Source organism: Fundulus heteroclitus, chromosome 15, assembly GCF_011125445.2.
Source record: "Fundulus heteroclitus isolate FHET01 chromosome 15, MU-UCD_Fhet_4.1, whole genome shotgun sequence".
In the NCBI taxonomy this organism is placed as follows: Eukaryota; Metazoa; Chordata; class Actinopteri; order Cyprinodontiformes; family Fundulidae; genus Fundulus; species Fundulus heteroclitus.
In genome coordinates, this window is record NC_046375.1 from 5928504 (window position 1) to 5952863 (window position 24360).

At 38.5% G+C, this 24360-nt stretch overlaps 1 protein-coding gene across 1 annotated transcript in view; it reads right to left on the reverse strand.

The window, feature by feature from the left end:
- Positions 1-508: 508 nt before the first annotated feature.
- The window catches only part of LOC105938769 (disks large-associated protein 2), a 143601-nt gene continuing 119749 nt past the window's right edge, over positions 509-24360 (reverse strand). Inside the window, exons 7-13 of the mRNA XM_036147278.1 lie at positions 23769-23825; positions 15034-15392; positions 13181-13266; positions 12682-13088; positions 12342-12433; positions 9940-10092; positions 509-4478 (exon numbers count right to left, since the gene is read on the reverse strand). Of these exons, the coding sequence (XP_036003171.1) occupies positions 4263-4478; positions 9940-10092; positions 12342-12433; positions 12682-13088; positions 13181-13266; positions 15034-15392; positions 23769-23825 (1370 nt within the window). The 3' untranslated portion in view covers positions 509-4262. The remainder of the gene's footprint in view (positions 4479-9939; positions 10093-12341; positions 12434-12681; positions 13089-13180; positions 13267-15033; positions 15393-23768; positions 23826-24360) is intronic.

Consider the following 24360-nt stretch of genomic DNA (forward strand, 5'->3'; position numbering starts at 1 on the left):
GCAGATAAAATTAATTCCCCAAACTACTGAAAGAAGGTGTTGCCACACTTTGAACACAGTTTTTTTTTCTATTTATTTCTAAAGGTTTAAGATATCTCAAAAATGAGTATATCATTGGATGGAGTGTGAACCTCAATGTTCAAGCCTTGCCACAGTTTCAATTGATTTTAGGTTTGGACTTCAACTGGTCCTGTCTGATGCGTGCGCTTTAATCTAATCCATTCCTGTGTAACTATATGGTTGTATGTTTGAAAGTCGATGTCCTGCAGGAATGTGATACTCCAGCGTCGTTCAAAGTCTTCTGCAGCCTTAAAATGCTTGCTTTCATTTTTGCTTTGTATCTAATCTGATCCATCTGCACATCAACTCAGTTTCCCCATCCTTCTCATCCCACAGCATTACACACCAAAACCACGTTTCATCGAAGGGATTGTGTGTTCAGGATGATGCAAGATAAGTTTTTTTTGCCACATGTAGCGCTTTGCATGTTGGCCAAAAAGTAAAAATGTTATCTAATTTAACAAAAGCACCTTCTTCCACATATTTGTCATCTTGGAATTAATTTAGAGTAAAAGGGGCTGAATACAAATATGCAAAAAAAAAAAAAAAAAGTAATCAGATTTTTATTTGTAAAACATATTGTCCAAGGGCTCTAAAGGTGCATTCACACCGAACGCGATCAAGGCGAATGGAATGAGTGAGTTAAACGTTATCCCCATGTAAAGGAACGTTCAGGAGCAAATTAATAGTACGTGATGTGAACGGCACGGGTCAAGCGATGTGAACAGCAGGAATTGAGCAAATAGAACGAAGCAAAACTGCGACCAGCGGCATAGACGAGTGAATAGAGCGCAGCAAAATTTCACGTCTTCAACAATCTATACTTCTCTGTCAATGCGCGCCATGTTAAGGGTGCTCCTCGTCTATTTATTTAAGCACTTTTTTTAATATCTGTTACATATTTAGACAGTGCAATTAGGCTAGATTTCCATTGAGCAATGAAGGATTTACTAACTCAAGACAACTGTAGTTCGTGTCCAGGAGGAAAAACTGTCCGCCCACGCGGGTCCTGGAAAGAAGAAAGTAACAGACTGAGTTACACAGAGCGTAAATCAGTCTGGTAAGGCTCCATTCCCTCCGGCCCAAAAACAGACCGGACCAATCACAGCGCAGGAGGCGGGACTTTACATCATTCTCAGCAGCAGAACTACACACAATGCCGCTGCACTTTTCTGTAACCATACCAGTAGAGATACATACGGAGATTTTTGTTCCTTGGTGCCTTGAGTACACCACATGTTTTTTTTTAGACTAAAGCGGCAAAAAATCGAGAGTTTGCTCGATGGCATGACATGTTTCACAGACTACAAATTTAAAAAACAGAGCGCGTCGCCTGGAGTGTTTTTTGCGTCAATCTGTAGTTATCAGATTGGCTCTAACCTGCTGACGCTGTCACATTACATACAGCACCGTGACTCGCTCAGTAAAATCCATCTCCGCCACGGTGAGTTGAACAGAAAAGAGGAATCGGCCAACTGACAGATGCTTCTCCTATTTGATGACACGGTGAAGCGAGCTGGGGGGGGGGAATGGCTGGGTTTTCAGTGCAATTTCTTTGCAAGTGAGAAGCAAAATGTGAAGCGACCAATGGCAGATGATCAACGCAAAAAATGTCTTGTTCGTGTTTGGTGTGAATGTATCTTAAAGGGTGTGAATACTTCTGTACAGCACTGTAGCATAGAATTAATGATATATCTCCAAGTGTGTAAGCTTTTTATTTAGTTTTAGTGTTTTCTGTGAACTGAATACTGGGTATAACTGTAATCTTTCCATGTGCTAAAAACAACAAAACCAGGAACACTTATACTTTAGTGAGTTTAGGCTTAGTTCTCAATTGTTCATTTTATGACATAACAAAGCTGAACTAACTGAAAAGCAATCTGCGTTTTTGCCCTATTTCATAACGGAAACCAAATATAGAAAAATCTGTGTGGAAAAAAATAAAATAAAAACACCCTGTCTTCCCGTTTTATTTGTTTGAAATTTTAGCAGTCGCTAATCTCCTGGAACATTTTTTATTTATTTTTTACTTTTTTTGCATCAATGGCTCTACATTCATTACTGTTTTGGTAAGGCCTTAAGGTAAGGGTTTCGGATTTAGTACACTCATCCTGGAGGAAAACTAGTGGCGATCCTCATTTCCAGTAAAAAAACAAAACAAAACTCATATTTTCTCTCGACTTTTCACCATTTCATCCACAGAACACAGACTGCTCTGAACATGTTAAGATTAAAGCAGGAAACATTATGATGCAACATAATCCTAGTGCCGATATCAACATTGGTTTCGATTACCCGAGGTTAGATTGTCAAATGGAGATTAATGGGAATGCATTGGAAGTGTGAAGAAAAATAAGAACATGAAGCATGATGTAATCTTAATTTTATTTCAAAGTTGTTGGAATGTCAAACCTGTTTGCCCTCCTTTTCAATAATAAAAATAATATTCCTTTTTACGTTCTCTATTCTGGGCAACAATCAGAACTAGAAAACTGTCTCCTCGTTTAATTCGCTGACAGCAAGAACATTGCAAAAGTGATTGTGTCTGAAGTCACACTCTACCATCGGGGAGACAGTGGGCACCATATTTATAAATCTCAGTTTAAAAATTGCTCCTATTTGTGTGTGTGTGTGCATGTGTGTGTGTGTGTGTGTGCATGCAGGACTGGGTGAGGGACAACAGTTTTAGAGTAAAAAGCAGCACCATTTATTATAGTAACTGAATATTGTTAAAGTGTCATTTGCACCTGTTTTCCCTAGAACTACACAAGCAGATCAAAACAAGAACAGAAGGTCTGATGCATTGCAGAATGGAGACTCTCAGCTAAGAAATACTACTTAATAACCAGACAGAGGCTCTGTCAAATCAACCAATACTTGTTATTAACTATAATTACTAAATGTATAGCATAAACTCTGAAATTGGTCATATGATATAGATACTGTAAGCAAAATTAAAAGTGTTAGAATCCTAAAATTTTACTTAAGAATGGCATTAAAGCCATTAAAAAAGAAAACAAGGTGCAATCTCTACAACATAATATATATATATATATTTATTTATATTTATATATGAAATTCTGTAGTAAATTTTTCATCTCTGTTCTTGCAATTCAACTGCAACAATATCACATGAGTGTCATAAACTACATTTCCCTTGGAAATACAAACATGAATATTATAAGGTGCAAAATGCATTGTTTGAAATAGCCTTTTTCGGGCTGTGTAAATCTTTTTTTTAATGTTAATAATTCATATTTGTTCTGCAGTGGAAATGTGGACAGGAGCTAGTAATTCACACATCTTTAAAAAAAAAAAATGTCCTAAGACCGAGTGGCATTGCAGGAATGGAAATGACTTCATGTGAAAATATTGGCCTGGGAAGTTTTAATCCCATTTTTTAATCTTAGCCAGCAACAACGGTTAACTGCTGCAGCACATCTGGTTAAAGAACAATCAGAGGAAAAGACCTGACCACGGCAAACTGAAAAAGCAAAATAATAAAATCAGTATCCTGCAAAGAAATAACCCATCGCAGGGTGATATACACAGGGTGCTTTTAGCCACAGACCATTGTTGCTGGTAAGGGAAAGGTTGCACTTCGTTTCTTTGAATGTTAAAAGTGTGTTTTTGTCCCTTGACACCATGTGAGAATAGCAACAATTAAGGAGGACCAAAAAAAAAAAAAGGCAAAATAATAGCTCTAAAAAGGTCTTGAATTGATTGAATTCAGTCCACCCCTATTTTAATCTGAGTTAGCTAATTCTCAGCCATATGCAAATGTTCCTTGTGGTCTTTAAGATACACTAGGCAAATGCATATTTTGCAGAGACATAGACATGTATTTAATATTTTGGCCGGCACTGGATGAGCATGAGCTGAAGAATACCGGGTGGAAACTTGGAAAAAGGGTTTAGTCTCAAACTGTGTTTTGACAGAATGTTGGGGTTTTGAAATTTGGTCAAGAATCAGACTTCAGCATAGCCACATTTCACCATTCTTTACTAATTTCCGTCATGGTGATGAAAGGGTTACATTTTCTGTTAAAATCTTTGCCCAGTGTAGCTTTAACCGGGACATCCAGGAAAAGGCCAACAGGTAAAAAGATTGAACAAACGGGAGACGGAGGGCAGATGTTGTGCCGCGACACGCTGGTGTCTGATGGAGATGCACTACAGGAGCTAAGGATGATTGTGTGGACCTCAAAGCCGTGTTTGGGCTTCTGGGATGTAGATCTCAATGCTGTCCGCCCTCTCCGTGGCTGAGTTCTGTCTAAAAGAAGCTGCTCGTTTGGCAGCCATGAGGCGTCTGCGGGCTTCCTGTCTCTGGCGGTCCTGGAGGTCAAGAGAGCGCTCCCTCATTACGCCTCCACGCCCCCTGGCTGGCCGCTTTGGCAGAGGTGGGGGCCACTTTTGATCCTTGGGACACATAAAGCATTGATTAAATCCCTGACAACAGTCTCTGTGTATTGCTATAGTGGTAGACATTAAATTACAAAAACAGATTTCAAATATGATAGCTATGAGCACCATTTGTAAATCAAAAGCAATATTGTGTAGTATTTCGTCTATCACAGCATGGAAAAGGAACATACATACATATATATAAGGTAAAAAGAAACATGAGCTTTTTTCTCAATGTCTTAAATCAGACTAAACTTGTCCTGTTTTACGTAAGCAAGGATGACCAAAAATGTTTCTGTTTGCTACATTTTTTGGTTTTCCTCAGATTCAGAGGTGTACATACCTCCTAAATGTTTTGCAGAATCACCCTTTAAACCACACAAGTTTATTGCAATAGTTTGTAATAATTTTCACCCATTCCCCCTGACAGCACTGATGTCACCGAGTCAGGTTTTTAGGTCTCCATGCTCACACACAGCTGTTCATGGGGACTGAGATCAGACATATATGATCGCCACTCCCAAGCAATGATTTTGTCCGTAAGCCACTTTGTAACTAATTTGGCGGGTATGATTAGGGTGATTGTCGATTTGGAAGACAAATTTGTGTCCAAGCTTTTCCGTCCTGGCTGATGTCACACAAGGAAGCCGTGTTATTGGCTGTTATACATCCTAAAGTGTACCTGCATTGAATTTTTTTTAAAATTGACCGATGAAAAGCAACAATATCACTTGGGCTTTTCCAGAACAAATTCTCTATCCTTATTATAGTGTTTATAAACTAAAAACTAAAGTTAAACTCAAATTATTCTTAACCCTGGCAGATTTAAATGTTCAACTATTTTCATTCAACCAAGGAACTTGTTACTGACAGTAAATGAGACAGACATCTCAAAAAATAATAATAATGTCAAATGAGTTTTGAAAAACAACAATTTACCTGTTTTATTACTTTTTTAACAACAACTTGCCAGTCAAAGAGTATTTACTTTCTTGCCAAGAATCTTTAAAAAGATTATTGGCATTACAGCAACGCTTCTTATAGTTGCTGACCAGGTTTTTGCACGTTTCCACTGATGTTTAGCCAATTTATCTTTTGCATTGAGTTCCTCGGTCTTTGAGCGGGGAGGGTGTCCTTGCCGTCACCCTAATCTTTAGTTACCTTCACAAATTCTCAATTTGATTTAAGTCAGGACTCTAGTAGGTTCACTCAAAGACATTATTTTAATTACAGTCAGAAATTGGTAACAACTAAATATTCATTTAAATCTAAGTCAGCCAGGGATAGGAATAATAAACAAATATGGTGAAACGTTCTTCTAAAAAAATCCACACACCATTTTTTCAGGGTACGACTGACTAAATGTCACAACATTTATTGTTTGCGTAACTTCACAAACAGGATAAGCTAAGGCTTTCACTGTGTATCACTTCATTGTTGGACACTACGTAAATAAACAAAACAACATTTTTACAAAAAGATTGTGACAGGTCCTGGAGGGTAGGCTGAATTTCCCTGGCTCCAAACAGGAGTGGGTTTAAACCGTGCCTTCCCTCACTCAACAAGGCTAGGCATGCAACATCTGTGTCACTGTCAGCGTTCAGCTCGACTGGGCTCGCTATGAGCCTGCAAAGTGCTAGAGGCGATGGCAAGCTTGTAGCAGAAAGCGTAGCATAAAGATAATTATCCAAGAGTCCTAAACGATCTTGTTACTTCTAAAGTTGCAATTACTAACTAAATGGATGTCTTGCAGCTTTAGGTCTCTCAACTGCAAGCACCACTTTTATAAATGTGCCTTAATATACGCCGTGTGAAGAGTGCTTCAAATGAATGCATAAATCACCCCAGTGTTTCACATCTGATCATGAAAATTTGTACATCCCATCTAATATTAATTTGATCATGTTGTTAACTCCACCATGTCCCGAAACAAATGTCAAAATCAATTTGACAATTCTAAACTTACAGTAGGAAATGCTAATTAAATTCAGATTCATAGAGCTTTCATCTATAGTGGAGCAAGTGAAATATTGTTCTAAAGCATTCAGTACTGTCAGATGTAAGGTACATATTCAGTGGTAGACAGAACATAATGTAACCAGCAGCAAGTTTAAGAAATGACTATTCATGTTAGAGGAAAAACTAAAAAAAAGCTCAAAAACAGGTACTTGATGATTGGTTGAGATAAAACAAACTCGCCTGTATGTAGCCAACCATTAACTCCCCAAAGTGGAAATGGAAGGAACACTTAAAGGGCAAAAAATTTGATTTAAGAGCCAGTAAACTAACTAACATTGAGATTGTGAAGCAAAGTAAATAACATCTGGCCTTTCCGATGTTTCTCCAAGTAGATGAGTCATTTAAAAAGATACTTTGCAGATACAAAAAGAGATTGTTTAGCCACACATTTTTCTAAAACAGAAGTGCTATATTTGTAGCGTATGTAACTGCAATCAGATAACCATCAATTGATTTCTTGACCAAACAGGAACATATCTCAAGGCGATGTGGCTGTTTATTTGCAACAAAGAAAAGGACAGAGTGAGCACTCTTTCATTCCCCAACAGAATCTCTTAGCAAGAACAGAACAGAAGCCTCTGTTGGAAACATGTATGTTCAAAGGATTATGAAGCAACTGGAAACTTGGCTTTAGGGGAAGCAACATCCCAAAGCTGAGGGACAAAGGTTGAACGTAATTAATGCCACAGCTATAGCAGATAGCTCTGAAAACGAGTTGGCACCCACACTATCAAGGCAACTGCAACTATTTTTTTGCAAACATGGAGGTTCTCTGGTAAAGACTACTGTTTTACTGGGTAATTTTTCTCAACACTCTCTCCAATGCTTCCCCTACTTGTTTACCTTCTACAAGGTTTAAAGCAATTTTTACCAAACAAAGCGAACAGACTGGATGTCCACATTTTAGTTTTCACTCCCAACGACCACAGTAAAGTTTCACCCTGGTGGGAATCATGAGAATTCTGGTCAGCAGCATAGCAGAAATTAAAACTTCATCTTTTTTTAAAATAAAAACAACTTACAACTTTACCCAAATGTTGCCATTATCATTAGATTTCTTTAATTCCAAATTTTGTCACTAGACCTTTTTCACACCTTTGGTGGGTTAGAGCCACATGAGGATCACCACCGAGTGCTCTAGTCTAAAATATTGCGTGTTTGTTAGGACAGTATTTTCTTAATTTTCATCTCATCTATGGATAACAAGCCATATACATCTTCACCCTATTAATCCACATTCCAGGCGGAATCTTTGCCATAAGAACATTCTGCTGGAAGACATAGTATGAAATGAAGCGGGCAGAAACGGCAATTTGTAAAAGCTACTGCCCCCTGACGGCTGAGCCCTGTCTGGTGCTTTTACCCCAAAGAAGCGGTCACACTTTGAATACGTCTTTTGTAGGAAATGACTCTTGAAACAGGAACTATACTTTAACACCTTTAATCTAAACAAGCCAGAGGAAGAATACAGATCAGTACTGAAGCTCATTTGTCAGGTATCCGCATAGGAAAAAGGGATAAGGAAGAGTGAGCCATGAATGATGGTCACATGAGTGTTTATAGAAGTCAATCTCCTCCTCCACGCTTCTCCCATTGTTGTCAGAAGAAAATGTGTCACCACTCGGGTATTATCTGCCATACTGTGAAATAGCATGAAGTCCGAGTTTATCTAAGTGTACATACTGCCCTAAGATAACAGAATGTTTTCTTTATCAGTCCCATTTTCCATGTCTATTTTTGTGACATCTGTAATGTCCACAATGCCTGTGAAATATCTGTTATATTCCCAATAACAGCTTTTTTTTTAAAAATGTGTCCTGTCTGCCAGTGTAGCTTTAGGAATTGCAGTCATAATGTTAAAGAGAGCCCAACAGATTTACTTTTTATGGTAAAATATTTTTTTGGAAAGCTAAGTTCATGTTCACCCAAAAGTCAAATTACTTAAAATGACAACAAACATGACAAAATGTAGTAGGCTTCAGTAACACATCAGGCCCCAACCTAAGAAAATATGGGAAGAGATGAAAAACAAAGTCACTGACATCCAACTTTTTTTGCAAAGGATCCAAACACCATTTCTAAGGTTTTTGGGCATTCGGTCAACCACACTGAGAGATGTCAGCAAATTGAGAAAGATTTACAGCTGGTTAACCTTCCAAGTTGCTGGTCCACCAAAATGACTCCAAGAGCACACCAATTATTGAGCCAGGAGGTTACAAACGTCTAAAGTACTAAAATCCTTACTTGTCTCATTTACAGCCAGTGAACGTGATTCAGAAATAAGAACAAGACAGGGCAAAAATGACATCTATGGGAAAAGTTCAAAGGCTAAAACAATGGTTGTCATTGAAGAACAAATAATATTCTCTCGACCAAAGCGAGAGATAAAAGTGGAGCTCTTTGGAAGGTGTCTGGTACATCCTGTTACATCTGGCGAAATTAAATAAAATAGAAGTAAAAGAACATCGTAGTGACAGTCAAACATAGTGTTGGTGGTATGAAGGTCTAGGGCTACTTTCTTCTCAAGGAGTTGGATGACTTGCGACTTGTGAATAATGGAACCATGAATTCTGTTCTCTGACAGAAAATCCCAAAGGAGAACGTACGGCCAATTACTGATCTTGAGTTATGTAGCAGGACAATGATCTCAAGTACAACTTTGGCTTTATCGTTGAATGGCTCCCAAAAAATTAATCACGGTTTTGGAGTGGCCTAGTCAGACTTAAATCTAATTGAGATACTGGGGCATGACCTTAAAGAAAACCTTTTAATGTTTGAAAACCCTCCAAAAGAAGAGTGAGCCAAAACTCTTCCACGGCAATGTAAACAAGGATTAGGGTCAGGGGTTACTGCCAGTTTTCATGATGGCAGTGGCAAAACGGACTAGGTGTTTGGATTGCTTTTTCCCGTCAATAAATTAAATCATGTGAAAACCCCTTTTTTGTCTTCACCCAGGTTATCTCTGTTTCATATCAAAATGAATCTGAAACGTGTTACTATGACAAAAAAGCAAATACAGAAATGTGTTGAAGGGCAAACTATTTCACACCACTGGATGCACTTAAACCAGTAACTAAGTAGGTACTCTGAGTTTAAATGCAGAACGGAATGATGTTTTAGAGTTATTTCAAATAACATTTGATCAATATTGCCAAAAATAACTAAAATTAAACCACTGTTGATGATGTTTCCCATTTTAAAACATCGTATTCCAAAGTAAAAAAAAGAGAAATTCACCCGACGGATGCTGCTGGTGGCTTTAACAGAAAAACAAACTTTGCTGTCAACTATCTACGCTAAAACAGATGCTTCCCTCTTGTTAATACGCTAACCTCCTGCCAGGGCCATGCCTAAAAATGAACATTGACGTTGTTAGTGCAGTTTCCACTTAAGCTCAGCACGTTCATCTGGCGTCCATTAAGGCTAATTATAACGAGCGCGTGGAGGGAAATGATACCTTCTTCTCGGGGCTCTCCACCAGCTGCCACTGGTTACTCTTGATCTGCTCCAGCTCATCAAACTTGGCAGTGACGTCATCGATGGTAAGCTGCAAAAGGTCCCAGAATCCAGCCAGGTCCTGAGATGTGGGTCGAGGCATGGCACTGGGGTCCTAGAAAAGAGATGCTTGTAAAGAGCCAAATAAAACAAATGCTTTCTATAACCAAAGGAAAAGAGGCTATCTCCTGATGTTGTCGATGAAAAAGAGTCACTTACAATACTTGTAACATGCAGACATGTAATTACAGTTTGATATCCCGACTGTGACCACTGTGTGGCAGTATATTACCAATGTTGGTTCACAGCCATATACACCAGGACTTGAAAGTGTTTTCTGAACATATGTAGGGAAAGCAAAATGTGCTACAATTGTTCTTAAAAGTTCAGTTCTAATGTGTAGAACCTCAGTAGAGCTGCTCATTGCAACAAACAAAGCTCGATATATTTATCATCTGACCATCAAACTGTAAAAGGGGTGTTTGGCTTATCCCTTTCAGCAGATACAAAATTCAGTCAAGCTTCAACTTGTCCGTTTCCTCATGTTGAACAGTGACGCTGGTGTTTCAGGATCTTCCGCGATAAGACTGGATTCATGTGATGCTCCTGATCAATGACACCAGTTTAGTTTTCTTTTCTCTGAGGGTGACAATATAAGACGGTTTAAACTTGGAAACAGATGGATCCAGTTGGACAAGGGAACATTGTCCAATTGGACAATGTTCCAATTGGACAATGAGCCCAGACTCCCATCAAAACTCATTTTAGGATTGACTAAGCAGGGCAATAAGCTTCAGGAATGGCCTTCCCCCAACAGCCAACCTTAACCCAGTTGTAAATTTATCAACTTTCTTTAAAGAGCAGGTCAACACCTGGAAACCAGCTGATTAGTTCTACCACTTCTGATAAGAATAGTCATCAAATGCACATCTAGAATTATATTAGGAGCATGATGATGGCTATTAAAGGTTCACTGCAGTTCCTGCAGAGAACATTTAAGTATTAGTAGAGGTAGATGCATATATTTGACCTGGTGTGATTAATTTTGACTCAGTGCTGATTGGCGTAAATTAACTTGAACATCAATTTCTGATAATGACTATTTGCACACTTTTTAACTTCTCAGTGAGTGCTCGTCTGATATACTAATGCAACAGTAATCTGCATCGTCTGTAAAGGGAGTGCTATGTGTCTTTTTGACTCAAACGTGAATCTTGTTGAATACTGAGGACTATTTGGACACTAAGCTTCTGAAGAAATGCCGTTCTGTAAATAGATCTGTAAAAGATTTTAACACTAATGGTCACATTTAAGCAATTCTAAATGTGTCTGAAATTGTGTGCTAATGGATACATCAAAGTCAAGTAGTGAATTTTACTTTTCAATTTTCTCACTAGTCTTAAAATGCTGCATTTTTTTATGCTACACATACACACATCTGACGTAACAACAAAGGAAGACAGAATTACAAGAGCCATGCGATTATTGCCCCAAACAACAAAACACAAAAACAATGTGAGCTTAAAACAAGAAGTGTTTCATCAAGTGAAAGTTAACAATAATCAGAGCTTTTTATAAACACAATGTGCAGTTTCTTCGACCGCCCAGAGGGTGAAACAGACTCATCTGCTTCTTTGAAACAAATCTGAAAGCTCCTGGCAATCTAAGGCTTGTCACTACCGATGTTAGACCTTATTCATCATCTTATTATCTAGGAGGAGAGCCAAACAGTAGGGTTATTCAAAAGAAAGCAGCACATCAAGAGAAAACACAAAAACAACCCAAGTCAGTAAGAGCAGACTTCAACCACCTCCACAATGAACAGCATTTTTTTTCCTTTTCTGATTAAGTGTGTTAGTCTCTCTCAGTGTCTCTATCTCTCCTTTTTTTTTTTATCTCTGAGAGTCCTCTTTGGGCTATCATATTCTGATATTGCTGACTCGGGAGATAGTTAGCTGTAAAAGGTATGAGGTATGATCAGACGTGACATGAGCGTTAAGCAGTGACAGGATGATGCTCTCCATTATTCAGACCCTGAGTTCCCATTCAACCTGCTGCCTCTGTGCATTAATGGATTGCCTCAACTCAGGTGCTGCTTCCTATTGGAATTCCCCTTTCGTCAGCTGTGGGTCAATAGCAGCGGAGCAACTGCTCCACCATTGATCTTTGCGGTCTATTTCTGGAAGGTGCACAATTGCAGCATCGGGCCAAGGTTTTGGAGAAGGGGAAGCCGGGCTGCATGCAAGTGTTGGTAATAAAAAAAAAAAAAAAACAGTAGAAGCAATTGACAAACCATGCTTTTTTTTCCTGTGTACCAAATGAATGTCATGAGGATCGAACGTTTTTGGTTTGAAAATTACTCACCAGATTCTGTTGGCACAACCAGTAAAACTGCTGAAACTTTTGAGACATTAATAGCTGAGCACTTCCAACCGCACTCCGGATTTTTCCTAGGACTGGAAGACACACAAAGAGTCTGGATTTATCACTGACAGCTTGGCAAAAGCCAGTGTGTTGAGAACTCGGTTTTGAGTCGTGCACAAGAAATAAAACAGCTCAAAAAGTGCCCGCCACAACTCTGTGGTCAGCGTAATAGTTAATATTGAGAATATTTACGGTGGCTACACGGATGTGACCTCATTGTGTGTTTCAAAGTATTGATGGCAGAGAGCAGAACCCCCCTTGCTCTCCTCAGGACACTCACTTTCCTCTGTCAGGTCATGCTCCTCCGCCTCTCTTTCCATCTCTTTGCACCATTCCTCCAGCCTCTTTGTTTCATTGTGAAGAAGCTGCATGAACCAGCTGCCATCCCTCCGGAGGGGGGACACTCGGCCCGAGTCGGTGCTCTCCAGGCTGGGTTCCACCAACCAGGGTTCGGGCTGCGGGCTGGGCGGCCCACTGGACGGCCGGTAGTCTTCCCTGTAACTAAAAAGGCCCTGCGTGCGCACAGTTCGGATGGCTCCATACTGAGTGGGTGTGCTCGGCTCAGAGTGGCGGCCGAAGGCGCCGCCGAACTGTAGGCCTTTGTCCTCCATGGAGGGAAAGCCTTCCAGCTCCAAGTCTGCTTGCACCGCGGTGGTCACACTGTTGGAACGCTTGAACCTCCCATGCCTAACAGTGATGAGAAGGGAATGACATGTACCAAAAGAAAAAAAATAAAATAAATTGATGGCATAATGACATCTTCACCTGCCCTTACATACCGTTTCCTGTCCTCCACCTGGATCCCTATAGAGTGAAACTGAGGAAGGCCTTTACTTTCAGCCTCAGAGTCTGTCACAGTTTCCACCTAGGAAATAAAAACAGCAGCAAATATACCACCTTCAATTCCAAAGCAAGTACTCACAAATATACCAAATAAGAAACACAGATTTGCATTAATAGGCTTGATGTAATCTGTGAAATATTGTTCGGATTTCTGCTTCACTTTGACCTGATTGTGACATTTGTTTTAAAAGTGGTTCCATTCTCCATCTTGTTATGGACACATTTGTAGAAAGGAGTTTTGTTACTCAGATTGAAGGGAAAATAAGTTTAAGATTTGCAATAGTTGAAAGACAAGATGAAAATCTGAAGAGTTTGGTCTTTTTAACCACAGGAGTGTTTGAATATGCTCTCTGTAGGAGTTTATGTTGAAACACATCAAAAACATTAAAAAACCTGAAAAACTATATCCATTTATTCTTTTTGATATATTATGTTTCAAATGTATTTCGTTTAAAGTCAAAACTTCTTCACACTGTAACAGATGTTCATACTGTGCTGTGCAAAAGTATTCATCCACTTTGACAATTCCCACATTTTTCCCACAGTGCAACCACAAACATCAATGTTTCTTGTTGGGATTTGATGCGATGAACCAAAACAGATAATAACTGTGTTATCAGTGAAAATAATATATGTTTTTCTTGTTTTTGCTGGGGATTTTTACAAATAAAAACATTAAATGTGTGCTGTGAATTTATATTTAGCTTCCCTCAGTCAATGACGGATTTTCCGCCTTTCACTACAGTTAGTGATAATCACTACTCTTATTCTTTTGAGGTATGTCTCTAACAGTTTAGCACCTCTGGAGAGTTAAATATTACTCTATCCTTCTATGTAAAATAGCTTTGGTTTGGTGAGACTGGTCAGCTTCCCTGTTCCAGCTGAAGAAAGCTTACCAGCATCATTGCGCTAAAACCAACATGTTCCACAGTAGAGTTGGTGAGTTCGGGGTGGTTTTTTAGAGTAGTTTACAAATGTTCACTAATTGCTGACATTATTCTAAGATTACATTACACACAGGTGGTCTTCTGAAAGCCAACAGGCTGCACTGAGTTGAATTTAGGGTTATCAGAGTAAGAGAGACTGAATGCAAAAGGACTGCCGCTTTTTACAGGTTTTTATTTCTAAACAAAATTGAAAATCAGGAATTAATGTGCTTCTACTTTACATTCTTATGCTCATTTTGTCTCTCTTGTTGTGTCTCTGCTCTATCTTCTGTAACCCCCAGTCGGTCGAGGCAGATGACCGTTCATACTGAGCCTGGTTCTGCTGGAGTTTTTTCCTTCCCGCTAATGGGGAGTTTTTCTTTCCACTGTCGCTTCATGCTTGCTCAGTATGAGGGATTGCTGCAAAGCCATGGACAATGCAGATGACTCTCCCTGTAGCTCTACGCTTCTCCAGGAGTTAATGCTGCTTGTCGGGACTTTGAAGCAATCAACTGGTTCCCTTATATAGGAAATTTTTGACCAATCTGTATAATATGATTGAATTTGACTTTGTAAAGTGCCTCGAGATGACATGTTTCATGAATTGGCGCTATATAAATAAAATTGAATTGAAAATTGAACTGAATTTGTATTGGTTCATCATTTGAAATCTCAATACGTTTATGGTTGCAACATGGCAGAACGGGAAGAAAATCCATACATGAATACTTTTCCTAAACACCGGATGTTGAGAATCAGTTTCAGTTTGCCTTATTGCGGTGTAAGACAAACAAAGCTGAGGTGTAAGTCCTATTTGTCAAGGTAAATGTATCAGGGATCGAGACTGCCTGCTGTCTTGTTACCTGTATACCAATTGAGGAACGTGGGGTTTTGAGGTACTCCTCAGCCTTTGATACTAGCACCGCCTTGTCACACGTCTGGACGGAGGTGTGACTTCCCACCAACGCGTGCCTCTTTCCCGCCGCTGACTCCATGGCCATGGTGACCGCCTTGGAGCTGTCCAGGCTGTCCATGGAGCTGTAGATGGGGCGACCAAGGCTATCCGTGGTCCAAAGACCGCCTCGAGAATGCCTGCCGTCCTGGTAGGCATCCTGGGTGGACTCTGTGCTGCTCTGGGCTGTCACAGAAATAAGAGGCTTGGTGGTGGTGCGCGGGGGCACAGGAGGTGGGGTCTTCTTGTAACTGGGAGGATATGATACCGCTGAATAGCAAAAGCAGGATGAGAGAAGGGGGCGAGGCAAAACAAGGGTAGAGGGTAAAAAAAAAAAAAGTGATAATGAAAAATATGGCCAAAGCTGACAAAAGGCAAATGTTGCAGTTCACCAACATCACACGGAGTGTGATAGAGGCATCTCTTTGCATGATGAGAAACCAGAATTTGATTTAGCAGGTAAAACAAGGTGGATGTCAGTAAGGTGGATAGATAGCAGCTTTTAATTGAGGGGAGAACAATGAAGGATTATGGAAAAGATTTGACTTTTGTGTGCAAATGACATTTTTATGACAACCCATCCAGGTTGGAACTCATGGCAGAGATACAAAAGTGAACTGAATTACTTTACACTGATCACTGATTCTGTAAAACATACTTTCTAAATTTGTAATACCTTTATTTACATATTAAAAAAGGAATAACCTTCGTTTTCAAGAAGAAAAAGCTAAAGTCTTCCCTGTCTCATTCCAGTGACCCTATTACTGTGTTGTCTCATGTGCTGGATGTATCATCACACAATTATTGAGAGGCAGCATCTTCCTGCAGATTATCGACTCTAAGCCTATTTAGCTCTTTTCGGTGCGAAAAATAGTATTTAATCGCATGAAACTGTGTTACAAATGTGTCATTTAAAAGAAAAAAGGAACTGGGACCAAATTAGAGTCTTTGTTCAAGGCGACTAATAATAAACTGTTTAAACATTAAATTTGAAATTGAGTCTTTACTTAATTACATGTGGAAACAATGGTTGTGTTTCCCCTTAGGGTTAGGAGCCTTTTTATGCCTGAATGCTTCTTTCCTTAAAGACATTTTAAAATTAAGAAAAAGAAAGCAAGACCCTCATTTTTGCTATATAAGAAATATGGTGCAACAGATCTGTCTTGTAAATGAGAACTACCAAATGGTTAATAATAAAAATATAAAAACTAGCCAAGACTTTTGCCCATCGCTGTAGTTCCTCGGTATTCAAACTTTAGTAAAACTGACCTTGGGAAGTTTGGTACATGACATCATTCTGGAAAACTATTTGTTAGGAAGACAGAACTAGATGTCACTAATATTCTTACATATAGAATGCTACCAATTCTCTTCAGTTAACCTTCTGACTGAAGCATGGGCACAATATAATTAGAAAAATTATGAATCAGGTCCCTTAATTGCTCCAGTGAATGGTATAAGTAAAGGAGCAGGCAGTATGACACGATTTTCTTCAAGTAGAACCAAATTATTTACCAAAGGACTATTAAAGCTCTACAGTTCATCTTAATGACATACTAGATGTATGTAGTGAAAACAGTTTTTAGATATTAAGAGTAAAGTAGCTGGTTCTATTGCAAAGTAGTAAAATAGCTGGGAAAAATATATTTGCCTTTAAGTAAGTTTAAATCAATTTCTCACTATATAGAAACACAAGCCTTTGTTTTTGCAGCTTGGGATCCAAAATAAAGCTCAAAAGTCACAAAGTGGTTTCATACGATCATTTTAAAAACTTTTTTTCTTACTTTCAGGTGATCTATCCTCTCAATAAATGGGGTTAAAGTGAAACACAAAGTAACAAAATTGTTAAATATAGATCTCAACACATATCTCTAGCAGCCCCATTGATAAATATATTCCCGACAGTGTTGCTGATCTTTTCCTCTACTAATCCGCTCGTAATATATTTCATTTAAAAACACTCATCCATGAGTTTACACAAAGGATGTTATCTAATAATCAGCATAAGTCAGCATCAGGAATGCTAGTTTCATTTTCCGTCTCAAACACCCGCTGTATGGGCTCGGCTATTATTAAATCCACATTTTGCACGCACACCGAGGACATTTCAGATTAAAGGAACTCTTTTAAACTAAATCTTATCCTAGATTTGACTTTTTTCCAGCATAAAAGAGCTGGAGTTCTGTGAAACGCAGCGGGTGGGCACCAGAATATAATGAGCACAATGACTCAGAGAGTACAGTAACTCCACACTTTCTATTATTACACGCTGTAGCTGACTGAATTACTTCCTAAATTAAAAGCATTACAAACTGCTCAATTCCAGCACAGAACTCAATAACATAGATATCAGACTTTAACAACTTTACCATGATGGGTAATGGCTACAGACTTGTATTCTTTAAAATCAATTTTGCCGCTGTATTTCAAATTAAAAAAATCTGAATCCAGACTTTTAGTAGTTGGGCTCAGGTAGCGAATATAATTATAATGCCTGCGCAGTGCTGTGAAATGTCATGCAAAGTTGAGAAGGAGGTGGAAAGATCTCAAATTTGAAGGGCAAAAAAGGGCAACGTATGCTTAAAATGGAACAGAAGATGCTGCGCATGAAGGAAATTTAAAGTGAAAACTGCATAGGGTGAAAATTTGGTTTGAGAAATGGAGAATGAGAAAGACAAACTCGGACTGACTTCACACTCAGGGAAATTATCAGTAATGCAAGACAGGTGTGGTTATTAGCTAATAAAAACCTGGTGTGTGGTGAGAGAAAAGACAAAGCAGCTAAGTTAAGAGCTGCCGTTACAAAGCATGAGAGGAAGAGCACAGGTTCACAAAAGCAATGATAAATCCTTTATACAGTGGTAAATTTATGCTACCTTCCACAGACTACCATTGCAGCATTTTCTATAGAATCAGTTAAGTATGACATTGTTGTTTACCCTGTTGGTCCAAAGGTTACTGATAAATTGAGTGTCTTCTCTTGTTCTGGGAGATAAAACGTTAAGATTGGTTACACCGAGTGTGAAAAGCTTTACCTCCCTGCCTCTGTTAGAGTTGGGTATCCAGATCTATTAAACAACAAGGAAATGTTCTATTTTCACATTAAAGCCTGTGCTCTCCCCATGAATAAGCACCTCCATAGAGTGGATTCGCAGGCAGCGAGTAAGGGATCAAACTGTTCAAAACTTGAAAATTTGGCCTGTTGTGGTACTTAAGACAAGGTTAAAAGGGCTCACGTCTTTAAAAACTGGCAATGTGGACAACAACAGCAATCACGAAGTAATCAGTGTGAATGGAGTCCCTCAAAAGCTTAACGATAATGGCTTTATTAGCCTGCTGGTTAAGCAGGCACCACTCAGGTCTTTTGCAGTTTACTCATACACTTGTTGTCTCTAAATCAACTGAAATTTTGAATGACATGTTGCCTTATACCAAGATTAATGAGCACGGCATTTATAGAAACATCTATTTTTGCCCAGTGTTGTTCATGTAAATGAGTTTAGTAATTTTCTTGGACTGGACTTGGATTGCAAATTACAAGCCTTTGAGTTAGTGTATTTTCTTACGCAATATGGGTGCGAATGAAAATTGCAGGTACTTTAACTCAACACTAGATGTCCTCCTGTAGACTGTGGTGTGAATACATCTTCCCTAAATCTTTGTAAAATTGTATTTATGTTATTTCACTAACAGTTTTGAATATTTCTTTAATAGAATTCTAAATTGCTATAACTCCTAGAAGTTATAGCTCTACATTTTAGAATATAGGTAATACAATTTCTCTCTTCATTGTCACTTATGCATGATTTAGGAGGCAAACAAAGGTGTCCCCCCCTAGCTTTGTGGATTCCGAAGCATTTCCATGCGAGAAAATGATTTGAAGCCCTCTAGCGAGTTCTGAGTGTAAACAGGGGTCTCTGCATAGAGCTGGAAAGCCTCCAACAGGAGGTGCCCAGTATGTATTGTGATACAATGCCTGAATCTAGGGCCAAATGCAGGAGAGAGAATGGTTAAAGAGCATGCCCTGAGGGCACAAATATGTTAATGAGGACAACAGTTATTGACAAAAGTATTGTCATTCAAGTGGATTGTTTTAGTTGATATTTGTGTACAATAAAAAACATTTTATCAGTATTTAACTGATAAATGTGTCCTTCCAAATCACAGACTTTTTTCTTTGACCTTTAGGTCACAAATGCCCTAAATCTTATGTTAAAAGCTGCAGACACTGAGCTTTTGTGGACAATTGACAAGTTGCCTCTGATTTGAGATGTCATGATGTCATCAGAGTGCTGCAACCAACTTCATTTTCTTTTACTTTGGTGCAGAAAGGCAAGCTCAAGGGTGCAGAGCAACTTTTGCTCGGCTCTGTGCAGTGTAGCCTCATTCTACTGTTGAGTAACACACAATGATGGGTTTTTAAGCACCAACCACCTCCATGTGGAAGGGCTCTTTGGGGTCTAGTGCCGGCTTGATAGCTCAGGGTTGTTTTGGTAGCAAAACGGAGGTTAACATACTATAAGTCAGATGGTCGTAATGTTTTGCCTGATTAATAAAAAAAATTAGACTTTTTTTGTCATACTGACCAGTCAAAGGCCTTTTACTACAGGCTCTTATTCACTGAGCAACTCTTACACCATTGCTCACAAGCTATGTTTCCGGCCAATTGTCATGCAACGTTTGAGCAAACTTTTAAAATGTTGCAAACAAATAAAATAAAAAAAATTAGATGTGTTTCCATCCACTGGTTTGGAGTAAATTAACCAGGCTACGCAAAGCCTAATTTTGTGAGAGGTTGACAGAGAAGTAGAGGTTGCAAATTAGCATGGACAACATATGCGAGGAAAATGGAGAGAGGTTTTCAGCAGGACCCGTGTTGCTATTGGGCACATTCTAATTATCCTGTCATGTCAGCTAGTATTGGCAATGTTACATGTTGTCCAGAGACACCGAGAAAGAAATTCTACGCGCATTATGTGAATATCCAGAAAGAGGTTGACAGTGGAAACAGCTGATCAGACTTTTGAGGCCAATGTTTGGTATGTCAAAACTGTGTCTTCATCTCCCGTTTTGCACATAAACCATTTTATTCAAAAAGCCAAAAAAAAAAAAAAAAAAACACCCCAAGTGAGAGTAAAACCTTCTTTTGCAAAATTGAGGAAGTTATTTTCGAATTTTGCCTTTTCCCTGAACCTTTTCTAATGTGATACTTCAAAATGAGCATAAAAAAGCATAGATTGAAACAAGGTTACAGTTTGTGCTTTGCCCATGGGCCTATTTTCATATTGTTGGGGAAGCTAGAGTTTAACTCACATCCTATTGATTGCCAGATGACTACTATTCCCATTGACCTAACACCACCCTAGCTCTTGATGGCATTTGACTCAGTGAAGGGTCTGAAATTATCTCCAAATGTGACCTCAAGCTTCCTGGAACGCACGATAACCTCACCGCAAGATACATCCAAAATGTATCTTGACAGGCTGGATGTTTGTTAAAAATGTAATTTTTAACAAACCTAGGAGCCAAAGACGTTCTCCTGGAATTAAAGTAATTCTAAAGTTGTTCGTGGATAGCTGCGTTTCTAAAACAAATGTGCGCAAAATGTTATTGATATTCTTCTAATGCCGTAAAAACTATTTGAGGTGTTTTGATTAAATAAGAAATACAATAAAAATAAGTGAAATAGTTTGTTTACGCGTTAATTCATTACAAAACATGGTGGCGATGGATGTAAGCACTTACATGAGATAAACATATTTCAGCCATGGCTCTAGCGCTCATCATCGGCCGACAGAGGAGACGTCGTCATCTTGAGGCATTGGAATGACAAGCCCTCCATACTTGGGAGTGGCAACATATGGGGTGTTTTTGGGGAAATTGTAGTCAGCGATTTTATAGAAGAGCTATGGATTCAACACTTCCTGTCGTCTTCTGCATCTTTTTCGCCAGTAGCAACACTGTCTCCATTTCAGTTATTGCAACACATCAATTTTGATACAGCTGAAAAACCACTTTTTTTCTTTATTTTTTTTTTAAAAGGGATGCGTTTAAATAAGCCAATTTATTTTTGTCATTACAATTTGCACAATTTGATGGTCAATGGAAATGCTGAAGTTTTGTTTTTGTTTTTTTGCTAGGTGATTGCCCTAAACATAAAACAAACAATTTGACACTGTATGACCTTTACGTTTGAGTCAAAAAAGTGTCAGCAACTGTTTACTAGCTGCTGGAGAAAAGAATAAAATCTAATGCCAGCAGTGACAAAGAGCCCTGGATTAGCACCAGCGGTACATTGTCAGAAGACTTTGTGACATTTTGAACGAGATGGCTCATTCTTCATTTTCTGCATCCCGAACGGTCTCGCCTTGCTCTCCGCCATGGCACGCTAGCTTTGCGTCTGCACAAAGACAAATATCTTAAAACCTCTAACTCAACCTGTGAAGCATCTGTAGAGCAAGATCTATAGTTTAAGTTGACACACGTTTTAATTTCACAGACCAGGGAAGTTCATTGTCCTTCATTTAGTTAGTTGATGCTGGCTTTGTTTGAACTGGATTGTTTGGCTTTGGATGATTGCACAAAGTAGATCAGTAAATACAGACATACAGAGAGGCAAGGCAGGACTGCACAAAGCTGAATCAAATTTAGTAAATTGTGTTGTTGTTCAGCTTACAAATTAACAAACTTGTTTATTTCCTACCTTTAAGAATTTGCAGTTTTGTTAGAGGTGTCTGTAAGCCATTTCAGCTGCTCCCTTACTTGCATACAGACTTAGTAACGTTTTTACGCTGGATGCCCTTCCTGATGCAACTAGCTGTCAAAACCAAGGTCCCCAATGTCACTACATTAATACACTGCCCTAAATTATCAGAAAGGTCTACATGATAACCTGATTTTGAATTACTGGGGTGAAATGAATGTTTTTTTTTTTTTTTTAAACCGTGTCAAGATGTTAACGCTTTACAGGACATGATTGTGTTGGAACTGATTGTAGTTCTGTTTAAAAAGACTAATCTAATAAGTGTTAACAGGTTTTCTTTTCAAACAGTAACATGATGTTTAGAATTTCAGTGGAAATATTTTTATTTAGCTTATTTACAGTATTTGAATATTCTGTTAATTGGGTTAAACTGCCCCGTGTGTTTTAGATGTTTCTGGTTTAAAAAATTGTTTTCACATTTATGATTTAATAAATTGTTAAATCCAATTTTGAGCACTGTTCTCTGTTTAAGGACTCAATTGGGTAAAAGCCAAAAAGGAGAACTTTACAGAACATGACACAAGTCTCGAACTTCTGTGTTAATCACCCTTGAATGGTTGTGACTGTGTTGTGTTCCTTTGCCAGAACCAAGTATGATGTTACTAGTTTGTGTTAAAATTAAGTGATTGAGATTTCAGCTTCTTCTACTTATTTGTTCTGTGGTCACGTTTCTTTTTTTATTTCTACAATCCACCCAACACTCTTCAAACCATTCTGTCTGTCGCAACACTCGTGACGTGATTTTATTAAACACCATCTAAGCTCATGATGTCACACTGAATCTAAACGTTTTACAAGATGCTGCTTTGAATCATTAGGCCCCATGTCTTTTTTCATTTACAATGACCATCAATCATGACAGGTTAACCTTCTATGCCAACAGTATTATTCCACAAACAGGTCTGGCCCTGCTTGTGTTTTTTGGCTTTTGCAATTTCTTGTTTCACTCTGGGTGGGAAATCTTCTCCTCACACATTTCTTTTCTCTGGTCTTGTCACAGAATTTCAGGTATACATTTATACAGAAGCTCTTTGCCAACATGTGCTCTATCCATTCGGTAAAGTAGACCTCAGCATAACCAACAATGAAATTAATATCAACCAATGGACAATTTTATATGTCTCTTTTTTGTCCAATAAATACTCTAATAGACCCAATATTCATGAAGTATATAGACAGGGTCTTACAAGGCAAGGTGTTGTAAAGGATTTTATCAATACAAAGACCTTGTGACCATCTGTTGCTTATATTATATAAAAAAAACAAGATAAGCAATGCAGTGAAGAAATAATTTAAGTGAGGATCACTTATATTTCTCTCTATATTGCATTGCTTATCTTCAGAGTTCATAAAACTGATAATTCTTCCAATATTCTTTGGCAGCCTAATAAGTGTCAGTTACATTTGCACTTAACACTCATTTCATCCCATGTTGATGATTCACAGCAACAGCTTCTAAATATATGCACTCAGATCAAATTTACGAGCTAAACTGTTTTAGTGAAAATGAAAACATTGCACCAGTTCGGTCTCTTGAACAGCTTTTAACCCTCCGTTAAACCCTCCATTTGTTTATGGGTTTTCCAAGCGGACGTTGTCTGCTAGTACAGTTTTAAATGAGGTTTAGATTAACTGTTAAGACAGCATTTGACTGTTTTTGTGTTATTAGCTCCAATTCAAGTTAAGTTTTAGTAAACAGATAGACTAAGGTACCATTTTATTGGCTCAGATATATAGGAAAATGTCTCTCTATTTGTTCTTTCCATAATAATATTTTGAGAATATAATGTTATTGAATTACACAATAAGAGACCTTTGTTTTGTGACTCCTGGCGAATTGTCTTGGGTACTACTAAGAAACAGAGGAGATATAACACTGCTACCTGGAGGTGGTTGAGCACGGTCCACACTGCACGAAGTAGGGAGACGAAACTGAATCCCTGTAAGGATGAAGTAACATCAGTTAGAAAGCAAACATGCAAATAAAGGTACACACTAAAATGGACTCATTCAAATGCATATTGTGTGTAAACAGTAAATATACAAAGGCCACTTTGTAGCTTTCCTTGTATAATTAACTCATCATGTAACTACTAAGGAGAAAAGGAAACACAGAGCTTTTGTACTCCAAACGCTTGAGTAGAATTGTACGTTTTTGACGGCTATTTTTTACCGAATTTATGGTTATGATTATGTGTTACAAATACTTCCATTGTAAAAAATAAAGTACACCTTCTTTCAATCTGATCTGGTCTTTACTAGGGTGTAAAATAACTTAAATCTAACCTCAAATGCCCAAAACCACACAATACAGTCAATTACTAAATAGTAATATAGATGTCTATAGGCTGTTAGCCTGGCCAGCCAGACTGACTTATGGCGTAAACTTGGGATATAAGTCTGGAAAGTCCAGTGGTAGAGCCCAATTTCAAAGGCAGGAATATCAGGGTCAGCGGAAACAGATTTGAATCAATC